The sequence below is a fragment of the Trichosurus vulpecula genome, chromosome 1 (assembly GCF_011100635.1).
Source record: "Trichosurus vulpecula isolate mTriVul1 chromosome 1, mTriVul1.pri, whole genome shotgun sequence".
Taxonomy (NCBI): domain Eukaryota; kingdom Metazoa; phylum Chordata; class Mammalia; order Diprotodontia; family Phalangeridae; genus Trichosurus; species Trichosurus vulpecula.
This window is the reverse complement of record NC_050573.1, coordinates 517,689,954-517,706,724: the sequence shown is the minus strand read 5'-3', so window position 1 is coordinate 517,706,724 and position 16,771 is coordinate 517,689,954. Positions and strand designations below refer to the sequence as shown.

The window sequence follows — 16,771 nt, the reverse complement described above, 5'->3', positions numbered from 1 at the left end:
TGCTCTTAAAGTAATTTAGTTGGGGAAGTAAAACTAACATGTGTGAAATCATGTGAGAAAAATTCAATGCTAAACTATATGACTGTGTGGCACCAGCTATGTGTTCAGTAAGAGTCCAGTAAAGGGACAGATCAATGTGGGTTAAACAAATCTCAAACAACTTCACGAAGGGGGGAAACTTTGATCTGGGCTATGATGAACATAGTATCATTATAGGACAGAGGGGAGAACTACTTTATTGTGGGGTTTAGAGGACAATATCTAGAGAAACATGAAAAATATCATTGAATAAATAGAGTGGGGTTAGAAAATGGAGTGCTTTCAAAACCAGGTGAAGGACTTTAGACTTGATGAGGGAAGGTGGGGAGGGATAGGCAATAGGGAGCCAGGAGGAGGGAACAAGGGAATGATATGATAACAGTGGTATTTTAGAAAGATTAGTATGGGAATAGTATACAGGATGAACTGGATAAGGAGAATAATTAGAGACAAAAAGACCATTTTAGAGATTAGCATAATAATTTAGGTATACTATGATAAGGGCCTGAACCAGTATGGTGGCAGTGGGAATAGAAGGGAAGGGACATACCTAAGAAACATTTTGAAGAAAACATGAAAAGATTTATTGAAATTATATATAAGAGGGGCAGCTAGGTGGCACAGTGAGTAGAGCTCCGGCCCTGGAGTCAGGCCCTGAGTTCAAATCCAGCCTCAGACACTTGACACACTTACTAGCTGTGTGACCTTGGGCAAGTCACTTAACCCCAATCGCCCTGCCTTCCCCCCTCAACAACAACAACAAAAAGAAATTATATATAGGAGCTAGAAGAGTTAAAAAAAGTACTATCTCTAGCTTGACTATAGAAAGAATTGTGGTGCTACTGATGGAAATGGGGAATATTGTTAAGGCAAGGTGGATTTTCTTTGGTGATCATGGAGGAGAAATAATGAGTTGAGGTTTGATCTATTGAGTGCCTTGGTGTCTCTTGATAACTATAAATACAATTCACTCACAAAAGTCCTGTCCTGAAATAAATAGTAATAATAGCTGATATTTATATGATGTTATCACATTCTCTCTATGTTTTTCAGATAAAGAAAAATAGTGGTTGATTTTTCCCTGGGTATATAGGAAATTAGTGGCAGAACTGGTATTAAAACCCACTTCCTTTGACTTCAGTGTGTTGATTGTCAAAGCTATAGCCCCAAATTGGATTTTTTTGGGGAGGGGTTGACCCAATTTTCCTTTTGTCCAAATAGCTAAGAGTATACCAGATAGATGAAGCAGAGATGCTGATTTCTTTTCCCTCTGAACTGACAATGCTTGGGAGGTGGGACAGTAGTTTGCTAAACCTTTAGGAAAGAGAGATGCCTTTACAAATGCCAAGGATTCCAAAATACCAAAGGAAGGAAACCAGTAGCTCCCCCAAAGGGACTGAGTACAGGCACCTGCTACTGATATGAATAATCAGTTTGTTTTGGTAAGGTCACAGTATCTCCTCCTCCCCTGTCCCTCAGGCACTAACTATAAATATAACTCATTTACTCCTCATTTGAAATAGTAACAACAATAGCTTACATTTATTTTAATCCTTCAAGGTTTACAAGATGACATAGGTTATCTTATTTGATTCTTTATTTTTTGTTTTTTTATTTTTTTATTTTATTTTAAAAATTTTTTTATCTTATTTGATTCTTATAGCAACTTAAATGAAGCTGATATTTCAAGTATTGTTATGCCCATTTTAAAGATGAGAAAAAACGAGCTCCAAAACGGTTAAGTGACTAATTCAAGATAACATAGCTTTTATCAGAGACAGGTTTGGAATACACGTCTCACCCGACCCACCAAAACACACTGCCTACAGGATTTCAATCGAATTATTTGAGAAATCTGAGACATCAACCAATTTTTCTCACCCAGACCCTTATTTATATCAATTACAAGTTAGAATTTAAATGGAGGTGAATCTTTGATTTGATGCTTTTTTTTTGAGGAAACAAATAGAGTTCTATGAAAGTCAAACATAAAGGAATCAAAAGAAAAGGTGAATGCTTTAAATCGTTTGGTCACCTAGACTAGAAGTCAGAAAGGTTCAAATCCTCCTTTTGACACTTATTGCCTGAATTTCCCTGGGCTTCAATTTCCTCATCTGTCAAATAAGGGGGTTGGATTAGATGACCCCTGAGGTTCCTTCTAGGTCAAGACCTATGATCAGTAGTGTTAGGTAGAGCTTTATAATCTGGGTTCATGAACCTGAATTTTTAATATGTCAATAACTATATAACTGGTTTGCTTTGTAATCCTATGTATTTTAAATCACATATTTAAAAAAAAAACATTCAGAGAATGGACGTCCATAGCTTCCCAAAGTCTTCATGATACAAAACGAGCCTAAGAGCCTTTGTTTCAGAGGAACATTTGGGTTGGTTATAATAAGGTTGAGAACTCCAAAGGGAGCATGCTTTCTTTCTCACCCTCTACAGCAGTCATTCACGTTACCTCTTCCCCAACCAGGAGGCTTACAGCTGGTTCTTGCTTCACTCCCTACCAGGGAAGAAGGAGAGATCTCACCTATTTGAACCTTTTGTAAATAAACACTCAGTTCCATTTAGCAGTCAATTAGGAGGCTTTTTATCACTACACAGTAAGCAGAAAGGAAACAGAGGATACTTGTTCTTGTACAAGAGTAGGAAGAGAAAGGACCCCTCCATTACACATTTCTGCTCACTAAGCCTGAATATGGTTCGTGCTCTAAGACCTGGGCCTTCATTGGTCAGTCTTTTCTACTTTTCAATTACATCTGCCTCCATACATTCCCACATGTTCTTATCCTTTTATTCCTTCCCAGTATATCTCATCCCCCAGACTGATGTCTCCTATTGGGCTCACATGAATTTCTGGCCTAGTCCCTGGGCTTAGAAAGAATATACCACTCTCCCAGCCCTCAAATTTCTAACAGATGTGGGAGAGGAGGAACCCTGTGGTACCTGAGGGCTTCCCTCTTTCTTCCCCCTCTCATCTCCATTCTAGCATTTCTCTCTAGTCTGTGGGGCCTCCCACCATGTTTATAGTGATTAACAAACTAATGGAAAATTCCAGGTATTCATTGTACAATTCCTATTCTTATATAATATTGAGTCAAATTTACTCTTTGCATAAATTACTCCCCCAGAGAGTAACTTATACATGGGGAGAGTCTGGTTCAATAAGTTTTTAATTAAAAGATGATCCAACTCTATTAAAGGAAATGAAAATGGAGGTAATTTGCCCCCCAGGGTGTTGGAAGATGTTTTTGAAAGCTACAAAGGTTATCTTATACAAACAGGATGAGGAGTGATTGAAAATCAAGTCATCTGCATGTTTGTGATCTTAACTCAACATTCAATACTGAAGAAATGCAAATATTTTCACAGCATTTTGGAAAATAAAAGAACTGGTTTAAAAGTCATGATAGTGGTGGTGGGGGTAATAGCATGAAAGTCACCCTTCTACTCCCTTCATCTCCTGTTTTCACCAACAACTTTAGAAATAAACATTTGGGCTTGTTAATAGGTAAAGATAAAACTAAATCACTAATCCAATTCTTATATTCCCATATAAAAATGAACTCTAACTCTGATGCATAGCACTTTTTAATATGTGCTAATATTAAGTGTAATAAAAAAAATCTTCACAATAGAGTTTGGTCAGGGTTTGACTTCATATACTACATTGGGACTATATAGTGAAATGCTGCCCCAAATGCATATGTTACACCTAAATGACTTACATCTAAATGACATTAACAAGACCTTCCAGCGGAACGATCCAATGGTGATCCCAGGTCTTGAGAGGCTCTTTCTCACAGCAGTAAAATGAATCTCCAAAATACATCGAGTGTATTAGAAAGCACAAGCTATGATCCTAACTAGAGAGATGCCCTGTTTATTTTTTAGGACTAATTAGGTGGGAATCTGCCCTTAGTCTCTCCCTTGGTTTGTGTGGTCACTCGCAGAATACATTTGAAGGCCACTTTTGTGGAGTTTGGGATGCGATGAGACATGGATTTATGGCTTGCCCATTTTCCATCTTCTTTTTTGATTTTTAGTCAGTTCCTTTTCCCCCCACCAACAATTCTTCCCCCCTCCCACTTCTAGAAATTTATTTTTAGGAGCATAGTGAGATTTCTATTTAAAACTTCAAATTCATAAATACCAAAAAGCATTTCTATGAATATGTCTTTAAAATGTTATCAAAAACATTAACAGCCCAAATAAACTGGGTGTCTTAGGGAAAAGAGAATTGTCCTGGGAATCATGAAGACCCGAGTCCAAATCCTGTCTCAGACATATATTAGCTGTGTGACCTTGGGCAGGTAACTTAATCTCTTGTGCCTCGGTTTCCTCATTCATATAATGAGTGTTGGATTCCATAGCCTCTAATATCCCTCCAAACCCTAAATCTCTGAGTCTATAATTTTATACTCCCTGGTATACATAATTTCAAATAAGCTGGAAATAACATAGATAAATGACCAGCATTGGGGGGATAGTAAAATAAATTGTTTTAATGGGATATTATAATTTGATTAAAGTCAAACAGTATGAATAATGAAAAAGAAATGTGAAAGATCTTTAGGAAGTAATGTAAAGCCAAAATAAAGCAAAACAAAACCGGATGAATGAGCTATGCTCAAATGAAAAAAAAAAGTGCATGAGAATGAATAGCTAAAGAATCTTGATCTGAGCTTAGAGAGAATGAATGATAAAGCAGTATGAAATTCACTAGTTTTTAATGTCAATATTCACTAAGCAACTTTAAGTGTTTGTATTGATGTTCAATGCTAAGTTTGAAATTGTTTTTCTGATATAGACCTTTGATTTCTTTGGAAATGGAGCTCCAGTAAATTCCTTCTACCTATACAAATCAGTGATTGTTCTGCAATATATAGTCTTAGGGAGTTGTGAGCGGATAAGGCACTGCTTAGACTCACACAGTCAGTATGTGTCAGTGAAAGGATGTGAACTTAGATTTTCCTTCTGAGCTAAGCTCTCTATCCATCATAATGCTGCTCCTCTAGTACAACATTCCCATTTCTGTGCTTTTGCTCTGCCTGTCTCTCATACCTAGAATGTACTCTTCTTCCCTCTGGTTCTCGGAGTCTTTGCTTTCCTTTGAGGTTTGGTTCAGTGCCATCAAGCTTTTCTAGATTTTTCCATCCGCTAGTGCCCTCCCTTCAAACATTATCATGTATTCATCTTTCTGTATTCTTCCTATATTTATACACGTGCCTGTTGTCTCCCTGGTTAGGATGTCGACTCCTGAGGGCAGGGACTGTTTCTCTCCTATCTTTGTGTCTTTGATGCCCAACACAGTGCCTGGCATCAGGTGCTTAATAAATACATGTTCTTTTTGGAGATATCTTTAGGGCAGAGTCCCACAGAATCACTGAAGTTTAGAATTGAGACTTTAAAGACCGAAATTTCAACCATCCTTGTTTAGAGATGAGAAAACTAAGGGCCAGAAAGTGGTTCTGACTTTTTGAAGGTCACAGAGATAATGAAATGTAGAGATGTGTCATTGAAAGATTTCAAATAGGGTTATCCATTAGTTAGCATAATTGATCTTATCATGGAACTTAATTTCCCCGATTTAAAGCCCTTTTCACTAGAGTACAGGCAAGCACAGTAGCCTGTAACTAGGCAGACAAAAATTATGAAGCAAAGTTTATCTTCAGCATTTTTTTACCTTGATTTTGGGCATCCTCTGATTCTCTCACTCCCATCCTTAGGTATACAAAATCTTCATACTGCTCCAAAGCCCTCCACCCCACCCCACCCCCAATAAAATACCCTTTCTTTCCAGAGAGCCTTCAGGTCCTAAATATCCACTTGATTTTGTAAAATTACCTGTCCTGTATCCCATTCCCTGAGCACCCTAGTGACAAGTAGTTACGAGTTAAACAGATAAACTAATCTCTTCCAATGTTGTCCAACTTATGAATACCCAGGGAAATAGCATGGCATAATAGATAAAGGACAGGCTCAGGGGGCAGCTAGGTGGCACAGTGGATAGAATGCTGGCCCTGGAGTCAGGAGGATCTGACTACAAATCTGGTCTCAGATACTTACTAGCTGTGTGACCCTGGCCAAGTCACTTAACCATGATTGGCTCCAAAACCAACTAAAAAAAAAGAACAGGTTCAGGAATCAATGAGACCTGGGTTCAAGTCCTGCCTCTGTTGTATGTTGACTGTGACCCTGGCCAAAGTTGGAGAGAAGGAACTGATTAACATTAAAAGAATGAGTTTGCTTACTAGGAGTTCCTAATAATAAAAAAATAAATAAAATAACTAGTATTTATATAATGCTTTATGGTTTATAAAGTATTTTATTCACAAATGAAAATGTAGATGTGGTTAAAAAACCTATTACTACCCAGATAATATAAGATTTGAACCCTAAAATGTACTTAAGGAGGCCCATTGGGGAGATGGTTTTAGCCAAGGGTAAAGGGGCCTTCAAAGTTTGAGATTATGTCATGCCCATGTTCTGTTCAGCATTAAAAGTCTTATAGGCACTTAATGCTCTTCTTGGGAGCAAAACTGTTATTTTGTTATTCTCCCAGTTTCTAATAAAAATAGCTGACATTTGTATGGTGTGTAAGGCATCTTTTATGAATTGTCTTGTGACTTACAACAGATAGGTAGTAAAGTACAATTATTCTCATTACAGAAATGAACTAATCAAGTTACAAAAAGGGCAAATGAATTGCCTAATAAGTGGTAGGATTCAGGTTTCAAGAAAGGACTTCTAACTCTAAATCCAGTGATCTCTTTATCGTACCAAATCTGTAAATGCTTTTCTGGTCATTAAGTAAGCTTACTTTATTAAAAGTAAATTCTTGTTGAATCGTGTGGAATTAAATTACACAAACATCTCAAGTTTGATCTTTATTTTTGCACTAAAAAAAGTAATTTACTTTGTGAGGTATATTAGTTTAAATAGTTTACAGAGGGTGCATATGACTACTGGGCTGCCATTTTGACAGTATTGGCCAGGCAATGCAGATAGATGATCAGTAAATCCCTTCAAACATCTGGTTTGACTGATGTTACACTGAATTGACTGGCTATTTGACTGAACTAAGTAAAAGCCAAATGGTAATTTTGGTTTGCTGTAGATGTGATCACATTCTTGCCAGCATTCTGTTTCAAACTACTATGTTATTCTTTGTTTTTGTGTCCCGAGTGCCTAATACAGTGCCTGTTGCTTAATGCATGCTTGGAAATTAATTGATCATAGAATCATAGGTCTAGAGCTGGAAGGCACCTCAGAGGCCATCTAGTTCAAACCTCTTGTTTTATAGAGGTGGAAAGTGAGGCCCAAGGACTTTGATTGATTTGAAGATCACACAAGTAGTAACCAAGTGTCAGAGGTGGGATTGGAACCCTGGTTCTCTAACAGCAGAGCCAATTGCATGTTCCATGGTAACAATGATCGATGAAACAGCACCAAAAATTAGTCTAACATGTTTTTATCTACTGTTTTGTAATAACAGCTAAAATTTATGTAGCACCTACTATGTGTCAGGCACTGTGCTGAGCACTTTACAAGTATTATCTTCATTGATTCTCCCACCAACTCTGAGTGGTAGGTGTTACTATTATCCTCATTTTACTGTTGAGGAAACCAAGGCAAACAGAGGTTAAGTCACTTGCCCAGTGTGACACAGCTAGTGTCTGAAGCAGGATTTGAACTCAGGCCTTCCTGATTGCAGGCTTGGTGCTGTTTCCTCTGTGCTACCTAGCTACCCTTTGGTTCTCTTCATTACACTTTAATCAAGCAAGGCAATGGAATTTGTAATGTGTTTTTGTAAACCTTAAAAACCTTCTAGAAATAAACATAAATTATTATGATCATTATTGCAACAATTATTTGAGAACTATTCTTTCTTTATAAATCGTTGTAGATGCAGGCTGTTGGAATATCTAGTGCTAGATATCGAGTCAGAAAGACTGTGTGCCTTTGATACTTCCTGACTGTATGACCTCAGACAGTCACTTAAAGTCTGTATGCCTCCAGTAGTCCCCTAGGATTTATTTATTAAGTCATAAACAGTGAGCTACTTTGGTGAAGAGGGTTTTCACTGGCTGTCCCCCATGTCTAGAATGCACCCCCTTCTTATTTCTATCTTTTCAAATCTGTTTTCTTTAAAACTCACTTCGAGATAACTTCTACATGAAACCTCACCTGATCCCCAAAGCTTCTAGTATCCCCTTTCCTCCCTCAATTGACCCTATTCTCTAACCCCATTACTTCGTAATTATTTTGCCTCCTGATAGAATGTCAGCTTCTTGAGGGCAGGGACTGTCTTTGTACCCCAAGCATCTGGCACAGTGCATTTGATAAATGCTTATTCTTTGATTGACACAGATCCTTCACTGAATTGTCTCATCACCTGATAGAATATCATATCTCTCAGAGAGACTTACGAGAATTTCACATTAATCGTTGTTTGTATTTGGCTACAACACAGGCGAAGGGAATATCACCCAGGTAAATGAATGTGGCTGAAAGGACTAATAATGTATGGCCAACTGCTGTTTGCATCCTACATTCCTAACTCCCCCATGAAGACTGTCCTTTCCTTTGGGGGTATGCCTGAAGAGGATGCTGCTATTTTCAGCATTGTCTTTTTGCCTTAAGGAAGGCATGAAACATTTGTTCAGCCAAAGCTATTCTATCTGAGTGGCAGCCTGAAATAGAGGAAGTACTTCTGATCTTCGAATCAGAAGTCCTGGGTCTGAGTCGCAGCCCTAACCCTTACTAAGTGAATGACTATGGGCAAAAGGTAGAATCTTTTTGAATGTTAATTCCCTAGTTTATAAAATGAGGACTACATTGTTTATACCTCATATGGGAAATTATTTTGTGAACCTTCAAGTCTTTAGAAACTCCAGCTATTGCTTCTACTATATAACAAACTGGTCTTTCAACTAGAAGCAACTGGATGGTAAAGTGGACTGAATGACGCAGTTGGAGTCAGGAAGACCTCAGTTCAAATCCTACCTTGGACACATACTCTGGGCAAATTACTGAAGCTCTGACTCAATTTCTCAATTTGTAAAATAGGGATCAGAATAGTACCTTTGATATTATGAGGCTAAAATGAAATAATATAGGTAACAGATATCACAAACCTTAAATTTCTATAGAAATGCTATTAAAAGGGGCAGCTAGATGACAAAGTGAGTAGAGCACCAGCCCTGGAGTCAGGAGGACCTGAGTTTAAATCCAACCTCAGACACTTGACACATGTACTAGCTGTGTGACCTTGGGCAAGTCACTTAACCCCAATTGCCTGCTTTCCCCCCTCAAAAAAAAGGAAATGCTATTAAATAGTGCTATTATTGCCCCTCCCCCCATGCCTCATGACTTCGCAGCTTTGCTATGTGTTGGGACAGGGAGAGGAAATGCTGACGTATACTTGTTCTATTTTAGAGATCTGGAGTGAGATGATGTGTGTTTGAATCCTGGCTTTGTTGCTTATTCCGTGTGACTTTGGGCAAGTCACTTAACTTTGTTTGCTCTCAGTCTCTTTATCTGTAAAATAAGAGGGTTGGTAAATGGCCTTTAAGGTCCCTTCTAGCTCTAAATCTGTGATCCTGGGTTACTCGTATATTTATGGATATTTTCATGAACACACGTACTTGTTAGGATGGTGCCAGTAAGCTTGTGATAGTTATAGCTTTTTTGAATCATCATGCATTAAAAAAATTAATCTGCCCCCAAGCAATGTAAAACAAAAAAGCCCAAAATAAAATCCTCAATATATAGCTGCATAGTCTGGCAAAAACATTTTTTCCTACTTTAGCCATATCCCAAAATATATGACTTTCTGAATTTTAAGTTCATAGTTTTTCTCTATGGAGAAATTATGTCTATGTTTCATCTTTGTTCTTTCGGTCTCTCATTTATCATTATATTGATCAAGGTTCTAAAGTCTTTCAAAATTGTTTCTCTTTATAATGTTCTTATTGCAGAGATTATTCTCCTAATTCTGCTCACTTTGCTCTCAATTATTTCAAAAAGGTTTTCCTAGTTTCTTTTGACATTGTCCATATCATCATTTCTTGTGACACAGTAATATTCCATTTTATTTGTATATCACAATTTGTTTAGCCATTCCGTAATAGGAGGACACCTTGTTAGTTTCCACATTTTGGTTGTTGTGGTGGTTCTATTGTCACCATCTGAGACCAAGGCCTAAATATCTTTTTTCCCCTTTTTCCCTCTTCTTACTCTTTCTATTCTTCACCCCTCCCAATTCCCAAAAGTAAGAAACCCAGAAGATACCTAGTGTCACTCACAAATATGAATTTACCCCTTGGTGATGAAAGATATTATTTGGTACTGATGCAGTAGAACAATGGCTTTTAGATACAGACTTGATGCAAGTGTGGGAAGATGGGTCTGCTCAGAGAAAGATGCTGTCCTCAGAATTTTGCTACTGTATCATGGGGCAGGTAGGTGGCACAATGGATAGCGTGCCAGGCTTGGAGTCAGGAAGACTTGAGTTCAAATCTGGCCTCAGACACTTACTAGCCATGTGATGCTGGACCAATCACTTAACCCTGTTTATCTCAGTTTCCTGATCTGTAAAAATAAGCTAGAGAAGGAAGTGGTAAACTATTCCAGTATCTTTGTCAAGAAAACCCCAAAGGGGGCCATGAAGAATCAGACAGGACTGAAATGTCTGAACAACAACAAAATCATCCTGGTTGATAGAACTAAAACATCCCAGAAGGTGCCCAGAAATTGGTCTTCCTAAAACACAGGTCTGACTATTTTATTCTTCCCCATCACCCAAAAAGCTTAAATTTCTTCCTGTTGCCACTAAGATGCAATATGAACTCCTCAGTCTGTTATTTAAACAATCTACCATCCTCCTACTTTTCTAGTCTTCTTTCATTCCACTCCCTTTCAAAAACTCTCTAATCCTGTCAAATAGACCTGATGGCTGGTTTCCTGTACATAGTATTCTGGCTCCCACCTCCATGCCTAAAAAATATAGTTTTCTAAAAATCAAGTTGGTTAGAGTTGGCTTTTCTTGAGAAGGGAGATGTTTGAGAAACTCCTAGAGTCTTTTCTAAAGCAATAGTTCAGATTGGTGTCAAGGATACGGTACCATTGTAAGGCTACCATTAAAGTGAACCCATTTAGGATTTTCTTGGCAAAGATCCTGGAGTGGCTTGCCATTTCCTTCTCTGGCTCATTTTATAGATGAGGAACTGAGGCAAATAGGGTTAAGTGACTTGCCCAGGGACACACAGCTAGTAAGTGTCTGAGTTCATATTTGAACCCATGAAGACGAGGCTTTCTAACTCTAGGGCTGGCACTCTATCCACTGTGCCACCTAGCTGCCCTCTGCTATTATACTGATATGTCATTCGATTTCTCTGGACTCAGTTTCCTCACCTGTAAAATAAAAGGGCTGCAGATAACTTCTAGAGTTTCTTCTAGCTCTAAATCTGTGATCCGCCAATATCAGGCCAAGCCTCACTTTCCTTAGCTGTAAATGAGGGGATTGGACTAGATGATCTCCAAGGTGCCCTGCATTTCTGACATTCTATGACATTCTACATCCCCAATTCCAAAACATTTGAACAGCAATGCTGATGGCTTTTTGTGAGGTGATCTGGATACACTATTCAATTGATTGGCCTAATTAATTTCTGCGATGCACCTTGGGATCTGAAGATGAAATTTAGTTATGTTATTATAACCTAGGCCATACACCACTGGGAAGAGGGGAGAGTAAATTTCTCTCTGGGAGCAAATCTCTCACCCTTGCAAGGTGAATAAATATTCAAGGGCACCAGGGCACCATTCATACAATTATCATGGAAAGAGTTGATTCATTTCCCACAAGGAAACATTTATCCCCGGGGAGTCATTTGCTTACCCTTGTAGCATCAGAGAATCAGGGCCAACTGCCCAAAGTGGCCAGAAGAACAACAACACATAATAATGACAACAATTGGTATGCTAATTAATAGCAATTAGTGATAATAAGCTAAATGGTCCTGTTATGAGCATAGTAAACGATTTCTAATTTCATTTTTTTCCAAGATGTAATGGTTTTAAATTCATAATTTATGAATTAATTCCCATTAAATGCATATGGTCTTGCAAAGATTAGGATTTTTAATTATAATGCAGTAATGCCTTGGTGTCTTTTCTTCTCTATAGTCTGTTTCCTTTTGAGTCTGCCACTGTACAGGTTAGCAGCAGTTAATGCATAAGACAGGCTTAAGCTAATCAGAGTCTCAGTTCTTCTGACAGCTAATGGAATGTGCACCTTCCTTGGAGCCAAGAGAATAGTTTTATGGAAGTTTTCAAAAGTCTGCTCTACCATTGCCTCTTTGGCATTCCTTTTCTATTTGGAAGACAGCAGGACAATTGAAAGCTTCCTTAACAGAAAACTTTGGTCATTAATTGTATCCGTCAGAAGAAAGGGAAGCCACTGTATTCCCAGAAACATCTTGTGTTACTGTAATTAACACCCAGCGTACCAGGTTTCCTTTGCAGATTTAATGATTGTCAGCTGCTCCGACATCTTCACATCGTACTTGTACGTATGATACACTACGTTTGATGTAGTGTATTCTCTCCTCTAGATGGAGAGGTTCTTTGGGCTTGGATGCCTCACTCCCTATCTGCATATTCAATGCAAAGACTCTCATTTTTACAGCCTTTTCAAGTTAGCAATTCCCTTTAAATTTATTTTACAAGGCTTTTTGAACCAATTTCAGCCATCCCTGGAAATTCTAGGAAAATGGCATCAGGACTGATATTCCCCTCTCAGGGAGCCAACTTACTTAATGGGCACCTACTTGAGTTCCTCCCATTTATTTTAATGCCGTCAAGAGCATAAAGGAGAGAATTTGGCACATTCTACATTCTAAAGCCTCCACTAACCAAAAGCTCAGTTCTACTTGAAAAGGCCTGTTTGCATGATTAAAAAAAAAGTCCTTTGGTCATCGAATCATAGAATTTTAGAGCTGGATGGGAGCTTGGTGGCCATCCTTCATTTCTCAAAGAGCCCAATGACATCACAAGACTGATGTCTGACTTGTTTGTGAATTGGATTTGAGTGAGGCAGAGCATCACAAAGCTGCCAGCCTCATTCTCTCCTCCAAAGACATCAGAGTCCAATGTCAAGGTTATGGTCAAGATGGCGAGCAATGGCCCAGGATGCAGTGGGTGACCTTGGTCTTTCTAAATATAGGTCTTTCCCGGCTCTCAGTTTGTCTGAGGCCATGTGCATTCAAGGGTTAGGTAAGAATTCAGACAAGAGATGGCCCAATTTACCACCCCAAAGATCTCAAAGAAAACAATTGCTATTTACACTTATGCTAAGCCTACAAAACCTAAAGAATGAAGCACAGAGGTTTGGCCTGGGCCTGTTATTGGCCATTCAATGAAAGCCACAATGATTTGGGTTTAAAGGCATAATCAAGTAGTTATGGGAGCTTAGAACAGAGCTTAGAACATAGAATCCAGAATGTCAGTTCTAGAAAGGACCGTGGAATTCATAAGAGAAAGGAAGCGAGGAAGGAAGAAAGGAAAAACAGAAGAAAAGAAGTAAGGGAAGAAAGAAGGAAATGAGCATTTATTTAGCATCTACTGTGTGCCAGGTCTATGCTAAGTGCTTCACGAATATCTCATTTGATCTTTGCAACAATCCTAGGTATTATAATCTCCATTTTACAGAGAAGGAAACAGAGGCAAAAACAGAGATTCAGTGACTTTCCCAGAGTCACACAGCTTGTGTCTGAAGCTGACTTTGAACCTTCCTCACTCCAGGCCTAGAGTTCCATCCACTGTTCCATCTAGCTGCCAGAACATCAGAGCTGAAAGACACCTAGAAGCATGAATAGTGTCAGAACTTAGAAGGGAACTGGAAGGTCTTCTCCAAACCCCTCGTTTTGCAGAGGATGAAACCTAGAGAGATGATGTTACTTGCCCAAGGTCACACAGTGAGTTAGTAACATAGCAGATCTCTGGACCCCCAGTTCAGTACTTTTTCAGCATAAGATGAAGAGTGTGTATAACATATTCAACACTCTTATTTCTTTAGATATGAAAATGAGCAAATGATTATATTGTCCTGATGAACATAATATCCTTTTTTCCAAGCCCCACACCTATCTGTTAGATACTTTCAGCCATCAATATACCTTTAGTTGAAAATTTTAGAAGGAACCTCATACGAAGTAGGGTCATTTGATGGTTCACCAGATCATGCAAACATAGGAGGGATGGATCAGTTCCAGGTGAAGGAGAACAAGCCAGTAGGCAGAGTTTTTCAGAGAGGCAAATCATTGCTGCTCTCTCTGTTGCCTTGGAGATATGTAAAGCATACAAGTGACCCTGTAAGCCAGTCAGGGCACGTGGGATCACCAGTTCCACTGTAAGGCTGTAAAGATGTTGATGTTGTACTGTTCTAAACAAACAAAATAATCTAGTAACATATAATTCCATCGAGTGACATTAATTTAAGGAAAAAGTGGATTGCAATGAATAATAGCAGCCTATATTACTTTAGTGCTTTAAAGCTTATGAAGCTCTTCCCTCACTACAACTCTATGAGACAAAGAGGACAAATATTATCTAAACTTTACAAATGAGAAGACTATGGTGTTATTGTTGGATTCCCCAAGTGACTTTCCCAAGGTCACACAGCTAGTAACTTGAAGCCAAGATGGTAATCTAGAAGAAATGTGAAGTGCTGGAAAAAGTCCTGAATTTCGAATCAGAGGACCTACATTTATCTTCTGGAACTACTACCTATTACTTATTTGACCTTGGACAAGTTGTTTAACTTAATAATAATGATGATAATAGCTAACACTTGCGTAGTGCTTGCTATGTTCCGGGCACTGTGCTAAGTGCTCTATCTTAGGCACCACCTAGCTGCCCCAATTTCTTTGGACCTAGTTTCCTTATCTATAAAACAAAGAGTTTGGACCATATAACCTTTCAATAATATTCTAGTTCTGGATTTATGAACCTATGATTATAGTTCCCAGCACATAGTAAGTGCTTTATAAATGCTTACTGCCTTCACTGAACCAACAATAAAATATAGTGCTATTATTATCCTCATTTTACAAATGACTAAATTGAGGCAAACTGCAGTTAAGTGACATGCCCAGGGTCACATAGCCTATGAGTGTCTGAGGCCAGATGTGAACTGAGGTCTTCCTGGCTCCAGGTCCAGAGTTCTCCATTGTGCCACCTACCTGCCCCAACTTTTTTGTACTTAGATTTCTTATGTATGAAATAAGGTATCTGGATTCCATGATCTCCGAATTATTTTCTATTTCCATACTTATGATTTGAGTACCTGGTGTAGATAGAGTAAGTGCTTTATAAATGATTGTTGCCTCCCCTGCACCAGATTCCTGCAAGAGAACTAGGATTTTTCCTATTTGTCTTAGTCATGAGATTAAAGTGGAAAGAACTATTAGCAGGACTCTGAAATGACATTGCCCTTAGACTGATCTATCAACAATTATATTCACTACCTGTAGCTGTGTTTCCTGTGCATGTTGTATTTGAGGATGTTGTTTTTTGCAATACCGTCATTTCCTATGAATATAAGGTGATCAAAGAGGCAATCGTGTGACTGGACAACATGTGCTAAATAGGAAAACAAAGCCAACAAGCCACACGTTAAAAACAGATTGGCAGTCTCTAAACTTGAGACATTAAAAAAATCTATAATGGAACAAAACAACAACAAAATGCAGACATGGCTGTTTCTTCCTTTTCCTGATCGGGAGAAATTTCAGTCTATCCACTAAGTCCTCAAAGCACTAAATTCCTTTAAAGATTGGGAACTAACAATCTGCATATAGTTTTTTCCCCTATAGGATGATGGGAGAGAAAAATCTCAGTCTATTAGTAGTGACTATGGCATAAAAACAGAGAAAATGGGTCTTCAGAGATAAGTACAAGGACTCTTTTTTCAAAAAAGGCAAAAACCAAAATTGTTTGGAGTCTAGCTTTTAATATCTTTATTTCATATTAAAATCATCTTGAAGTTGGAAAGAAATATAGTAAAACAGGACCAAAAAACCCAAATATCCAAGCATAAGAATGGATATATTTACTGTCATTACTGTCTATCAATGGGACAGTGTCATTCATGGATGGCTGATGTCCGTCCATGATTGGACAAGTAATATAATGTGACAGTGTTCTTTTTAACCCAATACTTTCTTTAGCTCACACATAAAACGGAAACACAACTTACGCTACTGGTCAATGTGTCATTCATGGTTGACTAATGATTATCTGTGATCAGAAAGTTAGTATAATGTATAGTGTTCTTTTTAACCTAACAGTTTCTTTAACTTAAACATAAAAGGGAAATCAAGACATATATTCAACAATTAGCCTCGCTGAATCAGGCAAACATAAGAATAGTTTGTCACTTTTGTGGGGCTCAACAAAAGGTGTTTTGAGATACCAATAGCTTATAAAGATGCTATCGATTAAGATGATAATCCATTAAGTTAAGGGGGGAAATATAAAGGCAGGCACAATTTTCTAAACTGCTGATCATCACTTGACAAAGTTATTGGATATAACTGGAACACTTATACTACATAGAAGGGGTGGTGACAGTGGGAAAATGGCAGGAATAAATTTGTTAGGAATTACAGGCTTAATGTTTCATCAGAAGACTTGAGAGAAATTTGAATTAATAGGCTTC

The 16,771-nt window shown here is 38.2% G+C and overlaps 1 protein-coding gene across 1 annotated transcript in view; it reads right to left on the bottom strand.

Annotated features, from left to right (window-relative positions):
• The window catches only part of RORB (RAR related orphan receptor B), an 80,309-nt gene extending 63,976 nt beyond the window's left edge, over window positions 1-16,333 (bottom strand). The window contains exon 1 of the mRNA XM_036748475.1: window positions 16,310-16,333. Coding sequence (XP_036604370.1) covers window positions 16,310-16,333 — 24 coding nt within the window. The remainder of the gene's footprint in view (window positions 1-16,309) is intronic.
• Window positions 16,334-16,771: the final 438 nt, after the last annotated feature.